This window comes from Geotrypetes seraphini, chromosome 1 (assembly GCF_902459505.1).
Source record: "Geotrypetes seraphini chromosome 1, aGeoSer1.1, whole genome shotgun sequence".
Classification (NCBI taxonomy): domain Eukaryota; kingdom Metazoa; phylum Chordata; class Amphibia; order Gymnophiona; family Dermophiidae; genus Geotrypetes; species Geotrypetes seraphini.
In genome coordinates this window covers 503,447,979-503,473,523 of record NC_047084.1, presented here as the reverse complement: position 1 = coordinate 503,473,523, position 25,545 = coordinate 503,447,979, and the positions used below count along the sequence as shown (strand labels likewise).

The 25,545-nt window shown below is 45.4% G+C and overlaps 1 protein-coding gene across 3 annotated transcripts in view; it reads left to right on the top strand.

Moving 5' to 3' along the window:
• The window catches only part of NAA35 (N-alpha-acetyltransferase 35, NatC auxiliary subunit), a 356,679-nt gene that overhangs the window by 237,746 nt on the left and 93,388 nt on the right, over window positions 1-25,545 (top strand). For all 3 annotated transcript variants that reach the window (XM_033927824.1, XM_033927815.1, XM_033927834.1), the window contains exon 16: window positions 6,749-6,847. In XM_033927824.1, the coding sequence (XP_033783715.1) occupies window positions 6,749-6,847 (99 nt within the window). The remainder of the gene's footprint in view (window positions 1-6,748; window positions 6,848-25,545) is intronic.

Genomic DNA, 25,545 nt, shown 5'->3' with positions numbered 1-25,545 from the left:
ATTTGTGTCCAATTAATTTTGTATGCAGTGAATGTATGCCTCTATTGAACACTAACTGCTAATATCAAATTGGTCCTCAAAACCCTATAAGGGTATATGCTCCAGCAGTGAGACTATCGTCTCTCTAATGAGTCCATAGTATTCTCATTGGCCCATTATCAAAAAAGTCCAAAGGAGAAAAAACTCCTAAGGACCAAAATAATATGGAATAACATCCACTACAGTCAAAGGATCAAAAAAGTCAAACCCAAGTGAAAACAGTAAAAGGACCCTTCATTCAAAAATGAGAACATAATCAAAGTCACTTAGCTGCACTTTTTCTTCATAGCATTTCACTCCTGTTGAACGGTAGATATAGTCCAAATAGATTGAAGTCACAATCTTAAATTCCTCTTTTATAAATTCCCATTTTCTCAAATTCTCAACAAGAGACTTTGGCCCAAAGGCCTTGTTTCGCAGGAGCTCTGTCAGGAGAAATAGGTCTATCAAGCTTCACACCACTCAGGGTATTGAATCTAATTCCGCTTCTTAAATCTACTTGTGGCTTCACATCCTTTCAACAAGACCACACATGATCTTCTAGAGCAGTGTCTCTCGAACTGTGTGCAATGGCACAGTGGTATGCCATGAGAGATTCCAGAATTTTACTTTTTTTTTTAAATTCCCTTCATAAGTATATACTAGAATAGGTGATATATATGCCGTGTATATAAGAGTGTCAATGTTATGAACGTCTGTGTGCATAAGGATACAACTGCCCAGACGAGCATCATTCTTTGACTTGATTGTTCCTTGAAAACTAACGGCAAGTAAATTTATTTTTATTTTTTATGCAGTAAGTTATCCTAACTTGAGCAACAAAGCAAGCAAGGCTTTGTTATCATTTGGATCTTATCATCTTTGCGAACTTGGATTTGCAACTCTGACAGAAATTAAATCGAAAAAAAGAAAACGACTGCAGATGGTGGACGATAAAATTAGTGTTTGTCAACTATCAAGCTGCGATTTGAGTTAATTTGCACTATAAAACCAAGCACATCCATTGCATTGATTAGCAATTCTATTGTATCTACTTTAGTTTCACCATTGCTACAATTACTCATACATAGCTTAAAGAACTTTAAATAAATAACTATCAAATTTAATTTTTTGTTGATTTTTCAATTTTATAATTTCAACTATAATGTGCCACGCAAAATATTTGCTCCATTTAGTGTGCCGGAGCTTAAAAAGTTTGAGGCACACTGTTCTAGAGACTAGAAAGTTTATGGCGAGGTTTGTGTTTGACTTCATCAATGTGACATCGAGAGCATCGGCACTGTCTATCGCTATGAGGTAGCAAATGTGGCTGAGAATGTCTGATTTGTATGTAAATATCCAGGAACACTTAGCCAACATCCCTTGCTTAGGAGATGAGCTGTTTGGGGATAAGATTGAATAAGCCACTCAAACAATCACCAGACATGAGCAAAGCATGTCTGCTTTTCCTGCCACAAAGGAGCCAAATCTCAGCCGATTAAGCATTTTTTTAATCCTAGAAACTTGGCTTACTATAAGAGGAGGTATGCCCAATCACCCACATCTTTTAGGGCTCCAACACAGAAACGCCCTAGACAACAAAGGTCACAGCAATCCTTTTAACTTACTCACAGAGAGCCTAGCTGACGTTCTCCCATCTCTATCCCAAGCTCTGCCTACTGGCAGTCATCTCATCCACTTCACCAACGCTGGTCTCTCATCACAGCGAACAGTTGGGTTCTGAGTGTGATGAGAGAGGGATACGCTCTTCATCTGCATGACAGACCTCCAAACAATCCTCCCAAAAGAGTATTCTTTCAGTTCTCAGCAGACCTCCCTCCTTCACCAAGAATTCTTGGCCCTCCTGCAACTTAGTGCCATTGAACCAATACCTCCTCTGCAGAGAGGCCTATGGGTTCTACTCCAAATACTTCCTCATTCTAAAAACACTGGAGATCTATGTCTGATTCTCGATTTCAGGACCCTCAACAAATAATTAGTCAAAGAGAAATGCTGAATGGTCTCCTTGGGAACCCTTTATACACTTTTGGAGAAGAACAACTGTCTGCTCTCTAGATCTCAAAGAAGCCTATATACATATTCCCATCCTCCCAGCCCACAGAAAATATCTTTGCTTTTGAATAGGAACATATCATCTTCAATACAAAGTGATACCTTTTGGCCTAGTGTTGGTACCCATGGTATCCATAGTATTCACAAAACGTTTAGTTGTAGTAGTTGCAACACTCCGCTCTTATGGCTTTCATGTATTCCCTTATCTGGATGACTTAGTCGTCACCTCAAGCTGCCCATCTAGCAATCAAATCAACCATACGTCTCCTGGAATTTCTAGGATTTGCAGACCTTATCACCAACAGTTCTTCCAGCAGAACTACCCTAGAAGCCATTTTACTCGTTACAGTAGACCCACTTATCATTGTTCCCAATCCTCTACTTAATCACAAAAACAATGTCCAAGAGACAGGAACATAATAGCCTTAATGCAGTCTCTTTCAAACTTTCGCAAGCCGGGGCACATTAAAGGTAGTGGCCAAGGCTTGAGGCATCCGTGATGACATCATCACGTCGACGTTCGCGCATGTGCAAAGGCCCTCCAGATGGGCCCTGAGATGCCAGTAGGGGGTGCCAGCAGGGAAGAGGGCCGGAGAGAAAGAGAGGCACTAGCGCCAGCTGATTGCCTATAGCAGTGTTTCTCAACTACTTCAAGCTAAGTACCCCCTAAGTCTAACAAATATCAACTGAGTACCCCAACCACAGCTCTGCCGCAGATCCCATCCCTTTTACTAATTGTAATGCAGTTTTTTTCCATTCATTTTTCATATACACAGCAGATATAAATTCTCAAAACTGACATATTTCAATCACTATATTGAAAATAAAATCATTTTGCCTACAGGCTTTCCTCTGCAGGCAGCTGTAATTAGCTTTAAAGGTGAGACCAGGAGGTCGGGGGGAAGCTAGAGGACTCTAGAGAGAAGGGGGTAACATGCAGGCCTTTGGCGAAACGGGCAGCACTGGCGCAGTACCGAGTAGGGAAGTCAGCTGGCAGGCGCCTCTCTTCCTCCTCAGTGTGCCACGGCGCACTTGGAGTCTCAGGAGGCACACTAGTTGCCTCGGCACACAGTTTGAGATACACTGAGTTAGGGGAAATCATGTGACTAATCATGTGGTTGCAGCCTAAAGGAATGTATTATTTAGCAAATAAGAAAAGTTTCTGTAAACTATTCTGCAATAGAAGAGAATATGTCTGCACGGTCAGCGTCCACTTCCTTCTATTGCTGACAGAGGTGAAACCAATAGTTTTCTTCTGTTAGTTGGATGAAAATGTACAGATAAATTGCAAATAAAGTAATACATATGTTGAGTTTTGGAGTAGAGAGTTGCGTAGGGACAGAAATCAAACCTGTCCCCAGTAGAATCAAATCCGTCCCTGTCTGTCTCCTCTAGAAGTCAAACCCGACTCCGCCCGTCCCCACTGGAATGAAATTTGTCCCCGCTGGAATCAAGTCCATCCTCACCCATCCCTATATAAACTTCAGAAGTAGTTATTTCATTTATTACTGAATTAAAGGCTCTGGTGGAGACCCATTTACAAAAAAGCAGACACTTTAATTAATTTGGAAATATTAATTGAGAAGAATACATACTTTGTAAAGGTTTCTACCAGAGCCTCTAATGCAGGGGTGTCAAAGTCCCTCTTCGAGGGCCGCATTCCAGTCAGGTTTTCAGAATTTCCCCAATGAATATGCATGAGATCTATTTGCACGCATTGCTTTCATTGTATGCTAATAGATCTCATGCATGTTCATTGGGGAAATCCTGAAAACCCGACTGGATTGCGGCCCTCAAGGAGGGATTTTGACACCCCTGCTCTAATGTAAATATAAAATATAAATACTCGGCTGATGAGGACCCTCAATCTGTCAGCTGAGGTTTCCAGGGGTCCCTTTTGCCAAGTTTGGCAGGCAGCAGTAGCGTCCTTGAGTCACAGATGCTGTCACTTCAGTGGCTCATGGATGCTGTCAGCGACTGCACGCTTGGTGGAGGGGAGTTCTGGCCATCTCTAGAGGAGGTCCTCTGCTGGCAGTACTTGGGGATCCCCACCAGTCACAGCAAGGGTCAACAAGTACTTCAGCACTGTAGAAATAAAACCAGAAATGCATTTCCTTTTCTTTTGAACACATTACAAAGACATCTGCTATATACATTTCCCAAAGCTAACATATTTTAGTCAGTAAATTCCGTTTTTTACCTTTGTTGTCTGGAAACTTATTTTTCCATCAAGTTGGTTCCAGTTTCTTTTTTCCACTTTCCCATCTTCTGTAAATTCTTCTATTGATGTCCATTGGTTCCTCCTACCATGGTCCAGCATTTATCCCTTTCTCATCTTTCACCCCTGCCCACTAGCCCCATGCCCAGCATTTCTCCTTCTGTTCTATCACCCCTATCCAGCACTATGCCACATCTCTCCCCCCATTCCCTTCACCACTATGTCCAACATGCCTCCCTCTTGCATCCTTTCAGTGTGTCCCACTATTCCCTTTCCACTACATTTCTCCCTCTCATCGTTCTCTTACCTATCATCTGTACCTCCCTCACAATGACCAAAAATTCTCCTCTTTCTTCCATTCCCCATGTGTACACAATCATCTCTCTTTCCCGCACGCTGACACACCCACGCCCAATTCTCCCTTTCTATGCCCTCCCCCACCTCAGCATCTCTTTCCCTCCCTTCCTCTCTCCCAAGTTCATGTCTTCTGTGTCCAAAAACGCATTCCCTCTCCCACTTCAGCATCTCTTTCCCTCCCTTCCTCCATCCTCTCTCCCATGTTCATGCCTTCTGTGTCCAAAAATGCACTCCCTCACACCCCTTCATTTGAGTCCAGATAACACCAGGGATTGGAGGCAGCTCGAGCAGAGAGGCTCGTCTTCTTTCCCTGCCTGCAGCACGCCATATGCAGCCGACCTGGAAGTCTTCCCCCAAAGTCAGAGCTGACGTCGGAGGGAAGGCTTCGCATCAGTCTGGCGGTGGCTGAGGTGTCAGGTGGGAGGTGGTAGATACTGGATGTAGGAGGTGAGAGGAGACAGATTGTAGATAGAAAGGGGGAGGGATCAGACACAATGGATGAAAGGGGAAAGATAACAGAGTTTGTGTGCCTACGTGCTTAGCTCACTGCCTACGTGACAGACTGTTGCTGCTGATTCGTCGGGACTCGGGAGCTCAGCGCCAGACCCGGACCAGAAATTAGGTAGGCCTCGGGATAGGAACCCTGGGTCCATCCCCGTGGGAGTCCCGTCAGCCTTGGAGGGGTCCCCGTGTTAGTCAGTTGGGCCTGGGAGGGGTCCCCGTGGGAGTCCCATTGATTTAGGGGGGGATCCCAGCGGGATTCCCGCGATCCCCGTTCCCATGCAGACCTCTATTTTGGAGCCCCTATGTGTTGGGGCTAGTTGCATATAACAGGTTGGTTTGTTGGTACACCTATTTTGTAAGTACATGCCAATTATTGTTCTTTTTCATGAATTACAGAGCAGAATTTATGGTGCTTGTGGAAAAGTTCCCTGTGCCCCTACTTTAGATTTTTTTTCTCATAGTGGAGCTTGACTGCTTTGGTACAAACTGAAGAAGGCATTATACTCCACTGGTAGACAAGCTGAAAGATGTGATTGACATCCTGCAAGCAACTCGCGGCCAGGGATGATTCACCTAGAGTACAGACTCCTCTGTCTTCTAATAGAAAGAAAATTATCAAGGTAAGAACCTAATCTTCCATTCTAAATAGAAAGATGGAAATGTTACTTACGAGACTGGACAGACACAACACAGAAACCTAGCCTCCATTATATTACTCAGTATGTTAGGAGCAGTGACTCCAGATGTAACCCTCAATCTAAAGACAGAGGAAATTTTGGAGTTCTGCTAACTACGAGGGCCGCTGAAAAGTTCTCAGCCCAATCAAGAAAAAAATGATGTGTAGCCATGAAACTTACAATTTATTTCACACTTTTTTGACACTTTTCATTTCATATCATTGAAACGAAAAGTATCAAGAAAAGTATAGAATAACTTGTTTTATGGCTCCACATCATTCTCTTGGTTGAGAACTTTTCAGCGGCCCCTTGTAAATAACCAAATTCAATATTAGATAAATCATTAGTGTTCTGTTTTGAAACATTTGACTCAGAAGTAAAATTGAATTGACTTGTGGTTTACAGCATATGAAATTTCTTGTTCAACATTGCTTTTATATTTGTAAATGAACTATTACAAATATCTAAAATCATTTTGTAAAATTAAGTCTTTACTTATCTCCTCAAATCATGCTCTATGCCACCTCCTCATACATAAAAGGACTTGTTTTGCTATTACTGCACATTAGTAAATTTCTATATTAACTATGAGGACATTCCCAGCGTTTATTAACATAGAGACAACGCAGTTATCTTTTAAGGTGGCATTAACAATTCCACCTTACATGCAATGGAAACTATCTCCGTGCTATTTGTAAAGCACAATCCCCATCCATTTCATGTCCGTTTCCACTTTAGCTATTGAATGCAGGGATTACCACATGCTGATTGTTGAGGTAGTGTTTAGCTGTTAGCATGCAGTAATGCTCTATTTAAACAGCTAATGCAGCTTAGTAATTGACCTCAAAGCACAATGAGCCAATATATTTGATTCTGACTCTCACTGCCTTTTTCCTGTCAGCCTTTTTGCAGCCTTATTCAGATCCATGGGCACAACCGGGCTCGTCAGAGAGATAAACTTGGTCATATTCTTGAAGAATTTGCCACATTGCAGGATGAGGTAATGTACTCCCAGAAGAGGGCACCATTTTCATGTTTGACTTGGTACTTGTTTTAATGTGCTATAACCTAAGTCTAACCATAACATTGCAAACAAATGCTGAAAACACAAACTTTTGATAAATGCTATAACACATTTTATTTTCAGTTAGATTATAACCCATGTAGACTTTTAGATAGTATGGAATATAAATATGTAAAATAAATAAAATAAATGTTACATGCAGTGTTCCCTCTAAGCGGGCGGGTGTTGTGAGCAAACTTTTTTCACCGTGAGCCAAAAATATCGGGCGCCAGCAAGTTATGAGCCAACTCGCCCGATTCTCCTCTCGCCGCCCTGCCATCTGCCGTACGCCTCTTCCGATCGTGCGCTGTGACGAGAAACGTGTGCGCTGCGATGTAATATTTTGTGCGCCAGCGCACGCCAGCGCAGCTTAGCGGGAACACTGGTTCAAATGGTTTTATTTATTTCCCCAAATTTATTTTTGTTATACGCATTGAAAATATTTGATATTGCGTTTAAATCAAAATCTCAATAAACTTGAAACGAGTGCCCGTGAGATTGTGGGAGGGTTAAATACTCAAAACTTAGAAGTTTTTGCTACGCCAGCTTTCTGGTATCTTTACATACAGTGGCGTACCTAGCATATGTAACATCCGGGGCCCATCATTTTTTGGCACCCCCCCCCATCTGTAAGAAAAACATGATTTTTAGTAACAAACCACACGTCACACATGAGTACCTAGGAAAAGGCAGCATCTTACATATTGCAGTGAGCAGTACATCAATACACCCATTGTAAAACTAAACAAGCCAGACCAGCACAGATCAATCCTACACCGTCAATCCTAACAGAAAACCATGTCTTTCGAACACACAGAACACAGAAAACACCTTCGCCTAGTAAGGAATATGTAATCACAAACTAACCCCTCCCTCTTTTACAAAACTGTAGTGTGGATTTTAGCTACGGAGGTAACAGCTCTGATGCTCATAAAATTCTGAGCATCAGAGCTGCTACCACCAAGGCTGGTGCTAAAAACGCTTCACAGTTTTGTAAAAGGGGGGATAAAATAAAAATACATAGACAAAGGTTAAATTGAACCAGCAAGAAGCTGGACTCTGCATACAATGCTTCACAGAAACAGTGACACATGTCTCCTAAAGCAATAAATAAATAGAAATTTTTTTCTACCTTTGTCTTCTGTGGTTTCTCCTTTCCTCATCTTCTTGTAACTCTCTTCCTTCCATCCACTGTCTGCCGTCTCTCTTCCCCTATATGGCATCTTCTCTCCTTCTATGCCCCTTCCAGAAACTGTATGCCTCCCCCTTCCATCTCTCCTTTCACCCCATTGGTCTGGCATCTCTCTCCTCGCCTTCCCTCTCCCACACCTCTCCTCATAGTCTGGTATCTCCCCTTCCCTGATTCTCTGGCATCTCTCTCCTTTCCTTTTCTTCCATCTTTCGCTCCCCCTCCATGCTCTCACATCTCCCCCTTCCTTTTCCCTTAGACTGGCATACCTTCCTCCTACGCTCCAAGCCCTGGCATCTCCTTTAATTCCCTCCCTCATCTTCCTTCTCCCTCCAGCTGGGTACCGCAACACTCTTCCCTGCAGCTCTGCACTTCCCCACAATTGCCATGCTTCGGTTCCTCTTCTTCCTTCCTTCCTCCCCCCCCCCCCCCGCGGGACCCTGCGGCACCATCAACTCTTACTCCCTCTAATGTCGGCCCTGCAGCTCCAGACTTCCTCGCACCTTCTCCCCTCCCCCTTTGGATCGCTATTATTTTAAATGTTATAGCCGCGGAGCTGTATCCATCAGTGGAGATGTCTAACCTCGGCCTGCCCCGGAACTCTTACTGCAGCAGACGCCCGTCTAGGCAGGAACAGGAAGTCACTGTTGCAGTAAGAGTTCCGGGGCAGGCCGAGGTTAGACATCTCCACTGATGGATACAGCTCCGCGGCTATAACATTTAAAATAATAGCGATCCAAAGGGGGAGGGGAGAAGGTGCGAGGAAGTCTGGAGCTGCAGGGCCGACATTAGAGGGAGTAAGAGTTGATGGTGCCGCAGGGTCCCGCGGGGGGGGGGGAGGAAGGAAGGAAGAAGAGGAACCAAAGCATGGCAATTGTGGGGAAGTGCAATCCCCCCAATGCGTCCCCTTACCTTACCGACGCGTGTGTGCGCTGTGAAGAGAAACTTTGCGCTGCGATGTAATATTTTGTGCGCGAGCGCAGGCCAACGCAGCTTAGCGGGAACACTGGTTACATGTATATATTTGTTTGTAAAAATGCCTTGCTAATGATGGGTGCATTCCTCAAGTCCACATTGTCCACTTTTTGAATTCACCATCCCTTTTATAATAATAATAATAATAATAATAGTTTATATACCTCAGGACCATGAAATTCTATGCGGTTTACAATGATTAAAAGATGCCACAAATTGTGTAGAATTAACAAAGTTAGAAGCTAGTGATTAACAGCTCTAGGGATCAGTTATTGTAGAATAAGATTGTATACCCATCTTCTTCACAGCTCTTACACTTCAACAGTTTCTCCCTCTCATTCAACCTTCCCCATCTTGTCTGCCCGCATCACTGTCATTGTGTCTCTCCTATTCTTCTCTGTATTCTTCTGTTCCTCCTTTTGCTCACTACTGGGAACATCAATCCCAGTCCAGACCCTTCTAATCAAGTCTTATCCAACTCACACAGATCATACCGCAATGTCTTCAATATTACTTCCATTTCTCTCTTCTCCCCTTCTTCTCTACCTTTTTTCATGTGCCCTTAGGACAGTGCTTGTTCCAGGTATTGTTGCATCTTTTTATTAATTAATTCTCTTGTGACTGCATAAGAAATGAAATTTATAACCCACAGTAAAGTGACTGTTTTCTGTATCAGCACTGAGAATGTTATACCAAAAATTAACTTCCTTCATTGGGTTTTTTTAGATGGTGTTCATATTCTATAGAACCAATTGATGTATTCTCTCTATTTCTTCTGATAATAACTATGAAGGAAATTATCATGTTGGACTTGCAGGCTTTAATATTATTTTAGCTTGTATTCTGACATAGGGCAGTATAATAGATAGGTCAGTATTGAAAAGCACTTATCTGGATAACATCTGTATAAATACCACTTACAGACCTCCGTAGCACTATGGATAGTGCTGGGTCAGAGCATGGATGAAACCAGGGCAGTCCTGGAACTTTCTCAGATAGTGGCAATTCAGCCTGTTATCAAAATAAATTCTGATTCTGACCACATTATCTAAATCAGGGCTGCCCAAGTCCGGTCCTCGAGACACATTGACGAAATGGGTTGGGAACTGACTTGGAGATAGGCTTCAGAGGGTAGTGGTGAACGGCACCCCCTCCGAAATGACAGAGGTAATCAGTGGAGTTCCACAGGGCTCGGTCCTGGGCCCGATCCTATTCAACATCTTTATAAGACACTTGGCAGAAGGGCTGTGAGGTAAAATAACATTATTCGCCGATGACGCCAAACTAAGCAATGTAGTGGGCAAAAGCCCAACAGACATAAATTCAATGTCCGACAACATAATGCACGACCTACTCCTACTGGAGCGCTGGTCTAGGTCCTGGCAACTCAGCTTCAATGCCAAAAAATATAAAGTCATGCACCTGGGCAGCCAAAATCCATGCAAGACTTACACCCTTAATGGCGAGATCCTAACAAGAACTGAAGCAGAACGAGACTTAGGGGTGATCGTTAGTGAGAACATGAAGACTGCCAATCAAGTGGAGCAAGCTTCATCCAAGGCAAGGCAAATCATAGTTTGCATACACAGGAGTTTCGTCAGCCGTAAGCCTGAAGTCATTATGCCATTGTATTGATCCATGGTGAGGCCCCACCTGGAATACTGTGTGCAATTCTGGAGGCCGCATTACCGTAAGGATGTACTGAGACTGGAGTCGGTCCAGAGAATGGCTACCCGGATGGTCGTGGGACTCAAGGATCTCCCGTACGAGGAACGGCTGGATAAGTTGCAACTGTACTCACTCGAGGAACGCAGAGAGAGGGGTGACATGATCGAGACATTCAAGTATCTCACGGGCCACATCGAGGTGGAAGAAGATATCTTCTTTTTCAAGGGTCCCGCGGCATCAAGGGGGCATCCGTGGAAAATCAGGGGCGGGAAACTGCACGGGGACACCAGGAAATTATTTTTCACTGAAAGGGTGGTTCATCGCTGGAATAGTCTTCCACTTCAGGTTATTGAGGACAGCAGCGTGCCTGATTTTAAGGCCAAATGGGATAGACACGTGGGATCGATTCACAGAGAAAGGTAGGGGAGGGTCATTGGGGTGGGCAGACTAGATGGGCCGTGGCCCTTATCTGCCGTCTATTTCTATGTTTCTATCTACTGGTAGGTCAGGTTTTCATGATATCCACAATGAATATGCATGAGAAAGATTTGCCTGTACTGCCTTCTTGGTATGCAAATCTCTCTCATGCATATTCATTGTGGATATCCTGAGAACCTGTCCTGCCAGTAGATGTCGAGGACAGGACTTGGGCAGCCCTGATTTAAATATTCAGCACTGGCTGCTATTCAGAAAGTGGCACTAAATATCCAGACATTGTATGGCAGCCATAGCCATTTTTTGTTTGTTTGTTTGTAACCAAAAAGCAGCGACAAAATATTGACCTCAGGGTTTAAAAAATTTCCTCTAGGAGTAACTGTCTTCCCCCTCCCCCCCTTAATTTATTTTGAAGGGAGTCAGGTCATGGGAGTATAATAGGGTGGTCCAAAAATATCAAGTTCATGGGACATGACCTCAACTAGTCTATTTTTGTTCTGTATCTGGCTACTGTTAATTATAAACTTTTTGGTGAACATTTAGAAGTTGTTCAATGATTTTTAATTAATACATAAAATGCAAGTAAAGAATTTATATTAATTTTCCATCTAAACCTGAATTGTGAGCAAAAACACATGGAAAAAAGTTAAAATACATACTGTGTTGGCCTAATTATTTATTTTGCATTGTTCGATGATGACTGGTAACTATTGTTGTTCCACAATAAATACAAAAATGTTTGTTATGTGTGAATGCTGAACAGTAGTCCTGCAATCAGTCAGTATTCATCAGTGTGGCTTTGGAGTAAGTTGGATAGGTATTTCTGTGCTGAGCAACAAGACGAAGGAGGAGCTGCTTCTGCTTCTTATTTTTTGTGTGACTTGAATTATATTGCTGCATTAAGGCAATTTCTCTTTCAGCAGAGTCATTGACTACTGTCATTGATGATGCTGACTGCTTCAGATCCTGGTCATTTGGATTTGCTTTCCAATTTGTAGGATCTTTAACCAGTAATTGTTGAGCTATTGTCCATTTGTGTCAAGAACACCAAAGAATACACAAGTTCTCTTTGTAATACATGATGCCAGACTAATGGGACCGAGTAATTCGGGAGGACAGTCGAGATGTTTCACCAAACTTATGGATTGTGGAAGCTGAAGGTTTGCCACCATCTTGAACTTCATTACGTAGTCTGTCATCAAAAAAGGCCAGACCCGCCAAACCTTTTGACAAGTACCACAGATGTCTGATGAATATTGATGCAGCCTTGGCAACAGCCTTGTTTGGTTATTTCTGAAGTTCTGAAAGCAGAAGCAAGTCATTGAGTGGTGCTTTTACAGGAAGAGGTACTTCATGCCTGTAGTGGATGTAGATGAGACTAACAAAGAGAACCAGTTATTTGATGCCTTTGGCAGTAAGAGAGAACAGCTGCTGGAACAGAAATATCTTAATACATTTGATGGTCTTTGCCATCCACCATGCATGGTGGAAGGCCCTGGGCGCTCGAAATGATAGCTTCCTTTTATCCCAGGACAAGCAGGCAGATATTCTTAACACATGGGTGACGTCACCGACGGAGCCCTCGGTACGGACCTTTTAACTAGAAGTTTCTAGTTGGCCGCACCGCGCGTGCGCGAGTGCCTTCCCGCCCGACGGAGGAGTGCGTGGTCCCCAGTTTCTTCGTTTCCGCGGAGCGAAGAAGACGCGTGTATTTTTTCAACGGCCGTTGAAATCACTTTTTGCCTTCCCGCTCGCGCTTTTGTTATATTTTTTTTCTTCCTCTACCTCCGGGTTTCCTTTTTCTTTCAATTACAAAAAAAAAAAAAAAAAAAAAACTTTGATTTTTATTGTTTCTTTCGTTTTTGCCCCGGCGGGGCCTGTTGCCATTATACAGGCCTCGGACTTCGATTTTGCGGAGGCTATCTTCCCCTTCATGCCCCCGCAGGTCGGTTTTAAGAAGTGCCAGCGGTGTGCACGCCCGATCTCCGTTTCTGACCCACACAATTGGTGTTTGCAGTGCCTGGGTCCGGAGCATCGGGCAGATTCCTGCACCCGCTGTGCCACTTTACAAAAACGTACTCTTAAAAACCGAAGAATCCAGCAAACCCTGCTCTTCGGCTCCGAGTCGGCGATGGATTCATCACCCTCAGCGGCGGTACCGCAGAAATCGGCACCGTCCAGCTCGACACCGACCGATCCCGCATCGGCGCCACTGGCGCCAGGTAAGCCGGCTAAGAAGCCTTCCTCTTCCCTCGAGCGCCCTCCAGCTACGGTGACGACACCGTCCATACCGGCATCGCACCGGTCCCGTAAACGCTCCGCCCCGATAACGGTGAGTGCCTCGTCATCGGCCTCCTCATCGCCGGGGCGTGGAGCGGCATCCAAGGAACCGAAGAAAAAGAAAGCGGTTCCGATGCCACCCCTGGATGACCGTATCTCGGCCATCCTACAAACTCAGCTTCAGGAGCAGTTGAAGAAACAGCTTGAACAACTGCTACCCTCTATCCTGGCACCGCTCCTTCCGGTACCAGACCGGCCCGAGCCCCGCACCGAGCCCCCGGTGTCCACTCCTTCGGTACCGGTAAACACCTCGATGCCGATCCTTTCGGCACAACAACTTCCTGATGATCCTGTGGTTCATTCTCGAACCACAGTGGATCCTGCTCGGCACCAGGCGGTACGGCACTCTTCTCGGGACCGAGAACGACGCCGATCGTCCTCCCCTGGTGCCGTTTCGGTGCGCTCTGGTAAATCTTTGTCCAAAACTCACCACACCGCACCCTCCACCCCGGTGTCCCGACACGCACCAGAGGTCAGGGATCCGGATTTATGGGAGGAGACTCCTCTCGGTACCGAGGAGGATCCCTCCTCATCTGATGAGGAACCATCGGCGCCTGATGCCTCCTCTAAACCTGAGCAGTCCTCTTTTTCTAAATTTCTGAGGGAAATGTCTGCTGCTCTGTCACTTCCCCTTGAATCTGACTCCAAAAAGTCCCAAGCCTTTTTAGAAGCCTTAGACTTTGAGCAACCTCCTAAAGAGTTCCTCAAACTTCCCGTACATGACATCTTACGGGAGACATTCTACAAAAATTTGGAAAATCCCCTCACGGTACCGGGAGCTCCCCGTAAACTGGACAACCTTTACCGTGTCATCCCTATTCCAGGATTCGACAAATCTCAATTGCCCCATGAGTCCCTTCTGGTGGAATCCACCTTAAAAAAGACTCAGGGCTCCAGTGTCTATGCCTCTACCCCTCCTGGCAGAGAAGGTAAGACCATGGACAAGTTTGGCAAGAGGCTTTACCAAAATGCCATGCTTGCCAACAGGGCAAACAACTATTCCTTCCATTTTTCCTTTTATCTCAAACACTTGGTCCAACAGCTGTCTGCCCTCCAGAAGTACCTTCCTGAGCGCAAGGTCCCGCTATTCCAGCAGCACATATCTGGCCTTCTCCAAATGCGCAAGTATCTGGTCCGCTCGATCTACGACTCCTTCGAGCTCACCTCTCGGGCCTCTGCCATGGCTGTAGCCATGCGTCGCTTGGCCTGGCTCAGAGTCTCCGACCTGGACATCAACCACCAGGACCGCCTGGCCAACGCCCCCTGTCTCGGGGATGAGCTTTTTGGAGAGTCACTGGATTCCACCACCCAGAAACTCTCCGCCCATGAGACTAGGTGGGACACCCTAATCAAGCCGAAAAAGAAGGCTCCGCCTGCTCGACCCTATCGGCCTCAATCATCCTACCAGCGGAGGTTCTCAGCCAGGCCACTCAATCCGCCTCCCCAACAATCTCGGCGACCCCGTCAACAGCAGCACCATGCCCAGGCTCGGTCTCAGGCCACCCAACCCTCCAAGCCTCCTCAGCCTGCTAAACAATCTCAGCCCTTTTGACTCTTCTCTCCAGGGCATAGCCAGTCATCCACCCTCGCTGCCTCTTCCACAGCCTATCGGGGGTCGTCTCACCATTTTCTCAAGCCGTTGGGAAGTCATCACGTCGGACCAGTGGGTCCTCAACATCATCCGCCACGGCTACTCTCTCAACTTCCAGACTCTGCCTCCGGACAACCTTCCCGTAGAGTCTGCTTCAAACTCATCTCAAACCCCCCTCCTCCTGAGGGAGGTTCAATCCCTCCTCCTTCTCAATGCCATCGAAGAAGTACCTCCAGATCAAAGGGGGCAGGGATTCTACTCCCGCTACTTCCTGGTACCCAAAAAGACGGGAGACCTCCGTCCCATTCTCGATCTCAGGGACCTCAACAAGTGTCTGGTCAAGGAGAAGTTCAGAATGCTCTCCCTTGCCACGCTCTATCCTCTTCTTTCTCAACACGACTGGCTATGTTCCCTGGACCTCAAAGAGGCCTACACTCACATCTCCATCAATCAACATTCTCGCCGCTACCTGCGATTCCAGGTACTGCACCACCACTATCAGTACAAGGTGCTACCGTTCGGCCTCGCCTCCTCACCCAGGGTCTTCACCAAGTGCCTTATAGTGGTAGCGGCCTTCCTCAGGTCTCACAACCTCCAGGTGTTCCCCTATTTGGACGATTGGTTGGTGAAAGCACCTACGTCTCCACTTGTGCTACAGGCTACTCATCACACCATCTCTCTCCTCCACCTCCTGGGGTTCGAGATCAACTACCCCAAGTCGCATCTGCTTCCCACCCAGCGACTTCAATTCATTGGAGCAGTTCTGGACACCACGCTAATGAGGGCTTTTCTCCCCTCCGATCGCAAGCAGACCCTGCTCCATCTCTGCCGTCAGGTACTCATGCATCCCTCCATTCCTGCTCGACAGATGATGGTCCTCCTGGGTCACATGGCCTCGACAGTGCATGTCCTTCCTCTGGCTCGTCTCCACCTTCGTACACCTCAGTGGACGCTCGCCAACCAGTGGTCACAGACTACGGATCTTCTTTCTCATCCCATCTCTGTGACATCATCTCTTCAGCAATCTCTCCAATGGTGGTTGAACTCCTCAAATCTTTCCAGGGGTCTACTTTTCCATTTGCCCCCCCACTCTATGATCATCACCACAGATGCGTCCCCCTACGCGTGGGGAGCTCACCTGGGAGATCTACGCACCCAGGGACTTTGGACCCCACAGGAGCGTCGTCATCACATCAATTTCCTGGAACTCAGAGCCATATTCTACGCCCTCAAGGCTTTCCAGCATCTTCTCTGTCCTCAAGTCCTCCTCCTGTGCACAGACAATCAAGTCGCCATGTACTACATAAACAAGCAGGGCGGCACCGGATCTCGCCCCCTTTGTCTGGAGGCTCTGCGCATCTGGACCTGGGCCACGGACCGCAATCTCTTTCTCAGGGCGGTCTATATCCAGGGCGAACAGAACTCTCTGGCCGACAATCTCAGCCGCATCCTTCAACCTCACGAGTGGACGTTGGACCCTCCGACTCTACTCTCCATCTTTGCTCGATGGGGCACTCCGCAGGTGGACCTCTTTGCAGCACCTCACAACCATCAGCTGCCCCAATTCTGTTCCAGACTCTTCTCTCCTCACCGTCTGGCCCCGGATGCATTCCTGCTCGACTGGAGGGATCGGTTCCTCTATGCCTTCCCTCCACTTCCTTTGATGTTGCGGACCTTGTCCAAACTCCGCAAGGACAATGCCACCATGATCCTCATCGCCCCTCGGTGGCCTCGTCAACACTGGTTCTCCCTTCTGCTTCAACTCAGCTCCAGGGAGCCCATTCCTCTTCCTGTGTTTCCTACTCTACTTACACAGCAGAATCAGTCTCTACTACATCCCAACCTGTCTTCCCTCCACCTGACAGCTTGGTTTCTCTCGGGCTGACCTCTCCGGAGAATCTATCTCAACCGGTCCGCCTCATTTTGGACGCCTCCAGGAAACCGGCCACTCTTCAATGTTACCATCAGAAGTGGACCAGATTCTCCTCGTGGTGTCTCCGGCATCATCAAGAACCCACCTCTTTGGCGGTGGAAACTGTCTTGGACTATTTGCTCTCGCTGTCCAACGCTGGCCTCAAAACCACTTCCATCAGAGTCCACCTCAGTGCCATCACTGCGTTTCACGAGCCTATTCTCGGAAAACCCCTCACGGCTCATCCTCTGGTTTCAAGATTTATGAGAGGGCTCTTCAACATCAAACCGCCTCTCAAGCCTCCTCCCGTCGTCTGGGACCTGAATGTGGTTCTCTCTGCCCTTATGAAACCTCCGTTTGAGCCTCTTGCCACAACTTCATTCAGGCTTCTTACCTGGAAGGTGCTTTTCCTAATTGCCATCACCTCTGCCAGGAGGGTTAGCGAACTGCATGCACTGGTTGCCGACCCACCGTTCACTGTTTTTCACCATGACAAGGTTGTTCTGCGTACCCACCCTAAATTCCTTCCCAAGGTGGTCTCAGCTTTTCACCTCAACCAGTCCATTGTGCTTCCCGTCTTCTTCCCTAAGCCTCACTCGCATCCTGGAGAACAGGCGTTGCACACGCTGGATTGTAAGCGTGCCCTTGCTTACTACCTTGATCGTACCAGAGCTCACCGAACATCCCCTCAGCTCTTTTTGTCTTTCGATCCCAACCGTTTGGGCCGTCCTGTCTCCAAACGGACACTTTCAAATTGGCTTGCTGCCTGTATTGCCTTCTGTTATGCTCGGGCCGGTCTCTCACTGGAAGGATCTGTCACGGCCCACAGAGTCCGAGCTATGGCTGCTTCTGTGGCTTTCCTCCGTTCCACGCCCATCGAGGAAATCTGCAAGGCGGCCACTTGGTCCTCAGTTCACACGTTCACTACTCACTACTGTCTGGATGCATTCTCCAGACGGGATGGACACTTCGGCCAATCTGTGTTACAAAATTTATTTTCCTAATGGCCAACCATCCCTCCTCCCTCTTTGTTAGCTTGGAGGTCACCCATGTGTTAAGAATATGCTGCCTGCTTGTCCTGGGATAAAGCACAGTTACTTACCGTAACAGGTGTTATCCAGGGACAGCAGGCAGATATTCTTAAGTCCCACCCACCTCCCCGGGTTGGCTTCTTAGCTGGCTTATCCTAACTGGGGACCACGCACTCCTCCGTCGGGCGGGAAGGCACTCGCGCACGCGCGGTGCGGCCAACTAGAAACTTCTAGTTAAAAGGTCCGTACCGAGGGCTCCGTCGGTGACGTCACCCATGTGTTAAGAATATCTGCCTGCTGTCCCTGGATAACACCTGTTACGGTAAGTAACTGTGCTTTATATGCATCTGGGCAGCTGCCAAGAAAAATTAAACAGAGCTCACAAAGCTCCTTGTAGTCTTCCCTTGGATGTGATGAATTCAAGGCTGTTCTTCAGAAAGTTGCAATTTCTTTCTAAAGGACTGATGTGTCTGCATCAGCGTATCATCCACAGCAACCTCATATAAATCCTGGTCTTTGTATGACCAATTTTGCTAAAATCATGAACACAGCAACATCTGGTCCTCCACTAACTCCAAACAGTTGGATGAAGATGCGTCCAAGCATAATGTTGACAGGTGGGCCTTGCTAACTCCTGTCCTACTGATGATTCAATGAAGGTGCATGCACTGTTTTTCAGACTTGTATTACTCACAGTGGTATCAAACACTAGTCCCCGGACTTGTCTCCGAAGACTCCACTTATCCAGTACTGCAAGACCTGTTTCAGCTTGCTGTTTGCTAGTTCCACGGCCAATTTTTGGAACTCTGAGTAACCTCTTGTCACTGGCAGTGGAGAAATGTAATGCAGTTCTGTTGATGATTTCTTTATTTCCAGTAATGTCCAGGAGTTTTTCATTCTAATTCAGCAGTAATGGAGTTTCTGTTGTTTCATCTAGGAATTCATCCTTTAGAGTGGCTGCCTCTTCACGGTTTTTGCACCGTTCTCATCTAAATGAGCTTCTTGACAATGTCATTTCATTCATGGCTAAGTACTTTGACAACAGCACCAGTTACAAATGGAGCACCTCTGTCTGACAAATTAACACGATCTAGCGTTCCAACAACTTCATGGTGTGCAAGGATGTTCACCTTTGGTCATTTTGAACCAGAACTGGAACAAGGGGTTCTGCTGACTTCAAAATCAGCATCTGAATTTGAGCAACTGTCAGAGTCAACTTCAGCAGTATTCTTAGAATCAGATAAGTTTGTCTCTCTAAAGGAAATTAATTACATGGCAGAGAGCTATTGTCCTTCTGCCCCCTTCTCCCCGAAGCCTGCCTTTAAAGGGTTCGGGACTCCAACTTTTTCCACCCTAAAGCTTCAGCACAGTGAGGGGAAGGGAGCCAATTGTCCCTCTCACTGCATCGAGACTCCAATTCAAACTTCCATCTTCGGCGGGAAGCTCCACCCCCTTCTCCCCAGAGCCTGCCTGCTTTATCTTCAGCCCTTTAAAGGTCTCAGGACTTTACAGTGTTTTTTCCACTTTAAAGCTTCAGCACAGTGACTTTTGTTGAAACCAGTGTCCCATCTCATAAAGCAAACTCAATCAGGAATCTGCTGACAGTCATACCAACCCGCTGATTTTAGCTTCTAGTCTCTGGATTTCCCCCCTTAATCTTAGAGCTATCATAGCCGATGTCACAGGAAAGATTCTTACTGGTCCTCTACTTACTAGGCACGAGAAGTCTTGATATCAAGAGCTTTAGCATTTGAATCAATTCAAACTCACTTTACATGGGACAGAATCACCAGGTCCGAAAAATCTTTTCGCCCCTCTCGCCACCTTCATAACTGCACGGAAACAAGTACCTTTCCAATCTCTATGGTTAACTCTTCCTGCCATCCCTTAAGACCAACGCACAAAAGACAACGACTCCTAAAAAACCTACAACACTCAGAGCCATTGGCTCCTCTAGATCCAGATTACAAGCTATCTGGAGCTTACCTGAACATTCATTCATTCAGGAATAAGGCACAATTGGTCAAAGACTGGCTGGAAGAAATCCATCTGGATATTCTACTTCTAACTGAAACGTGGTTAATCTCTGATCAGGATATCATCATAGGTGATATACTACCTTCATACTACAAAATTATCCCTTTATCAAGAATCAAAAAAAGAGGAAGTGGTTTAGCAATAATTCTCAGAGACCACTTAAAGTTCTAAGTGTTAGACTCCAAACTGACTACTGACCTGGAAATTCTCACCTATATTTAAAGAGGATTGCAAAGACAACTTGATCTTCACAATGTTTTACATTCCCCCCAACAAATGGCACCTAGCAAAAGAGGAATTCTATGAATTCCTCCTTGCAAACTCGGTAGCCGATGCCTACAACTTTATAGCCGGGGATGTTAATTTACACCTTGAACAGGCAGACAATTTCAACGTAACTGACCTACTTTCCTTCCTTACATCATTAGGATTCTCCAAACCATCCCCAACTAAAACCCACCAGAAAGGTCACCACTTAGATCTGATCACATTCCTTTCTAATGCTCCAATGACCTCCCAATATAAATCTCAAAGGTGAAACCTAGTCCAATACTCCCTGGTTGGACCATCTCTTATGCAACTTTGAATTATGCTGGATTAAAAGACAACTCAAAACAAAACCAAGGAACAACTTCAAAGAGAAAACTATTTGCACTAGAGGACAGCTGAACCCAGTAGAATTTTGGACGAACTATAGCTTAATCTCCAACCCAACTTTAGTGATCAGGTCTTAAATGACATAGCCCCTCTGAAAAAACGTAAAAAAAGACGTTTATCAGACAACTGGTGCGATACAGACTTAATGGTATTAAAGCAAGAATTGCATAAATTGGAAAGAATATGGTGCAAATCAGGGAAAGATGAGGATAGACTTATTTGGCGACTAAAGGTTAAAGAATACAAAATAATGATCAAAGAAAAGCGTAGCAAACATTATTCCCAAAAAATTAATTCTCCTACTTTAAATAGTCATGAATTCTTCAAAATAGTCAACTCTTTGTTTGATATTGAATTCCACAAGCGCTCCAATACAGACTCCCCATCCCCTGTGGCGATCTTAACTGACTTTTTGCTACAAAAATCCACAAATTGAGATCATCTCTTGCAGGTTCAAACATAGATTTACCTATCATGTTTCCTGCCTTAGACAAAGAAGATAGAGCTGTTGATATGATCTGGAATCACTTTGAAAACCCAGACTGGAGCCACTTCCTCAAGCTTTACTCAAAATATGTAAAATCTAATTGCCTATTGGACAACTGCCCACCGACTATTATGAAAACAGCTCCTATCTTCAAGGTTTCATCATGCATGCGTACCGGTAAATTCCCGGAGGAACTTGGTCATATCCTCGTGACTCCTATTATCAAAAACCCAATGGAGTCCGTTTCCTTGACGGCCAACTACAGACCCATTGCCAACATATCATTCTTTCTTAAACTAATGGAAGGTCTGGTTAACATCGACCTCACGGAATATTTAGAGAAGCTTAACATTCTACATGATTCTCAGTCTGGCTTCCGAACAAATTACAGCACTGAAACAGTTTTGGCCTCCATAACTGACCATCTTTTCCATTTGTTTTCCCGGGAAAAAAAGCGCACTGGTACTGCAGTTCGACCTGAGCAGTGCCTTTGACCTTGTTGATCATGACCTCCTGCTTAGGTGCCTTGATTCCATCGGCATTTCCAGACAGGCACTAAATTGGTTCACAGGTTTCCTGAAAAAACGTATTTACAGGTCTACAGCGAAGGAGCCTACTCTCAAACTTGGTCCAATCCCTGCGGAGTGCCACAGGGCTCCCCCTCTCCCCTTCACTTTTCAATATCTACATAGCTTCACTGGGAAATATGTTATCCGATTTAAAACTGAAATCGTACATATATGCGGATGATATAACAATTATTATTCCCATAATCTCATTGACCCAAGAGACAGAACAATTCATCTCATCCGTCCTTACCAAGATAGAACATTGGACTATGCATTCCAAACTAAAACTGAATCCCGAAAAATACAAGATTTTCTTGGCAAGTCCCAATAACAAGATCGTGAACACCTCCCTGAGACTAAATGGATCAGACTACCCAATTAATCCCACAACCAAAATCCTTGGCATCACCCTGGACCGAAGCCTGACGTTTGAAGATCACACTAATGCTCAAATCAAAAAATGCTTTCTCACTCTATGGAAACTTCGTACCATTAACCCTTTCAGGACCAAGGGACATATTTGTCCCATAACTTTAAAATCCTATAAATTTTGATTGGGATAGTCTACAGTTCTAAATTTGATATGTATGGATTCCATATGATACTGCCTTTATGTAAACAAACTGGTTCCGACATTCATTCATTAGCGTCGTTGCCAGATTGACGAGAAGATTCACTTGCCACACTGTCCATAAGCCAGAAGTTTGATTTAAAAAAAAAAAAAAATAATGATATTTCACAAAAAAAATCAATTTTTTGGCATCTGCAAGCCCTTTTTACCATAAAAATGTCATCAAAACCACAAAAATTGGCCTACGATCCTTATGGTCCTGAAAGGGTTAAACAATACTTCGATTTCTTTTCCTTTCAACTGCTGGTTCAATCCCTGATCTTAAGTACCTTAGACTACTGCAATATTATATAGAAACATAGAAACAGACGGCAGATAAGGGCCACGGCCCATCTAGTCTGCCCACCCCAATGACCCTCCCCTACCTTTGCCTTGTGAATAGATCCCATGTGCCGATCCCATTTGGCCTTAAAATCAGGCACGCTGCTGGCCTCAATCACCTGCAGTGGAAGACTATTCCAGCGATCAACCACAATTTCAGTGAAAAAGAATTTCCTGGTGTCACCTCGTAGTTTCCCGCCCCTGATTTTCCACGGATGCCCTCTTATTGCCGTGGGTCCCTTGAAAAAGAAGATATCTTCCTCCACTTCGATGCGGCCCGTGAGATACTTGAACGTCTCGATCATATCCCCCCTCTCTCTGCGCTCCTTGAGCGAGTATAGCTGCAGTTTGTCTAATCGTTCTTTGTACGGGAGATCCTTAAGTCCCGAGACCATCCGGGTGGCCATTCTCTGAACCAACTCCAGTCTCAGCACATCCTTGCGATAATGCGGCCTCCAGAATTGCACACAGTATTCCAGGTGGGGCCTCACCATGGATCTATATAAAGGCATAATGATTTCCGGCTTACGGCTGACGAAACCCCTGCGTATGCAACCTATGATCTGTCTTGCCTTGGATGAGGCCTGCTCCACCTGACTGGCAGCCTTCATGTCCTCACTGACGATCACCCCCAAGTGTCTTTCTGCTACCGTTCTTGCTAGAATCTCACCATTGCATGGATTATGGTTGCCTGGCTTTCAAGATCATTCACGGAATCCTGCCTCCTCTTATCCCACTGTCTTTCAACTCCTCCAGTCCCGACTCCTCCAGAACTGCCCAAAGGCTTAAACTAGCCTTCCCCTCTCCACGTGGCACCCACTATTCAGGCAAACTGGGAAAATCCCTTCTCTTCAAAATCACAGGTCTTTGGAACGACCTCACCACCCCGCTGCGGAACCTGAGCTCCCTTCAGTTATTCCGCAAACAACTGAAAACCTGGCTTTTCAGCAAATTGTAGCTCTATCCTTCCCCCCTTTCTCTCCCCCCTTCTACACATAAGTTCATGTAATCCTTTTTCTTCTTCTCTACCCACTATTTTAAGTTCTTGTAAACCGTGTCGAGCTCCATTCTCATGGAGATGATGCGGTATATAAACTTAAGGTTTAGATTAGATTAGATTAGATTAGGTGCATAACCTTGCATTTTTTGGCATTGAAGCTAAGTTGCCAGGTCCTAGACCAGCGCTCTAGTAGGAGTAGGTCGTGCATCATGTTGTCGGGCATTGAATCTTCGTCCGTTGTGCATTTGCCCACTATATTACTTAGTTTGGCTTCATCGGCGAATAATGTTATTTTTCCTCGAAGGCCTTCTGCCAAGTCTCTTATAAAGATGTTGAATATGATCGGGGCCCAAGACCGAGCCCTGTGGCACTCCACTGATCACCTCCGTCATTTCGAAGGGGGTGCCGTTCACCACTACCCTTTGAAGCCTACCTCCAAGCCAGTTTCCAACCCATTTCGTCAATGTGTCACCTAATCCTATAGAATTCATCTTGCTCAGCAACCTGCGGTGTGGCACGCTATCGAATGCTTTGCTAAAGTCCAGGTACACGATGTCCAGGGACTCCCCAACATCCAGATTCCCCTTCACCCAGTCAAAGAAGCTGAACAGGTTGGATTGGCATGATCTCCCCTTAGTAAATCCATGTTGACGGGATCTCTCTCTCAAGAAAACCATCAAATGACTGAGAGTCATCCAAAATGCTGCAGTCCGTCTCATTTATGGCCTCAAGAAATCAGACCATGTAAGCCCATATTACAAAAAACTACACTGGCTGCCTATGGAAGCAAGGGTCATTTTTAAGTTTACTTGCCTTTGCTTCAAAACCATGACAGGTTCATTCCAAACCTATCTGTCTCACCAATTCGCATTCCCAGGCACAACTAATACACGCAGTACCTACTTGTTCGCTTTTCCATCCCTAAAGGGCTGCACCTACATGAGATACCTCGATAGAACACTATCATCTCGATAGAACACTATCATTCCAAGCATGGAAATGGAACAAATATTTAACCAACTTCATCTCAAATGCACTTTCGTACCAAACGTTTAGGAAGTCAATAAAAACTTATCTCTTTGATAAATTTCTCTGACCCCACTTTAACCTGATGTACTTCCAAAACACTTCCAGATAAACCTGACTAAACTTAACATGCCAGTGTAATTTCGAAAGTTCTCTGTAATGTCGCTGTCTGTATACAGTCTCTTCCCTTGTAAACCACTTAGAATTGTTTGTGGTATAGCGGTATATAAAAATAAATTTATTATTATTAATTGAAAAACAAGGGCATTAAAACAAAATCATGATGAACCAAGGAAGGAAGATAGGCATATCATAACTGACGTTAAAAAAGGTAGAAAGAATCATCATGTTATACAGGTGACCATTATCCCTTGACTTTCTTAGCTGAAGGTTAGAAGGAAACGCTCTTAAGTCTTTTAAGTTTCTGTGAAAGTAAGAATTTCTGAATAAAGCTCATAGCTAGCAAGCAACTCTCATTATGTTCTGGGAACCCTTTGTGATGCACTGGAACCATACCAACTCGGTTGAACAATCATCCTTTAGGTAAGGTGTTAATCATCACCCGTTTTGCTCAGTTGCAAATGAGACTCCATCCAATTTTTTTCTAATGTTTGGTTTGTGTGTGTGATTTAACATCTATGTACTTTAGCTGCCTGCCTCGATGTTAAAGTTAGTGCTGCTGGTGGCACTGGCTGGTCTCCCTCTCGCATCTCCCTGTTCTTTTTATGAGGCACCAAAGGACCCCACCTTAAAGCGCTAGACAACA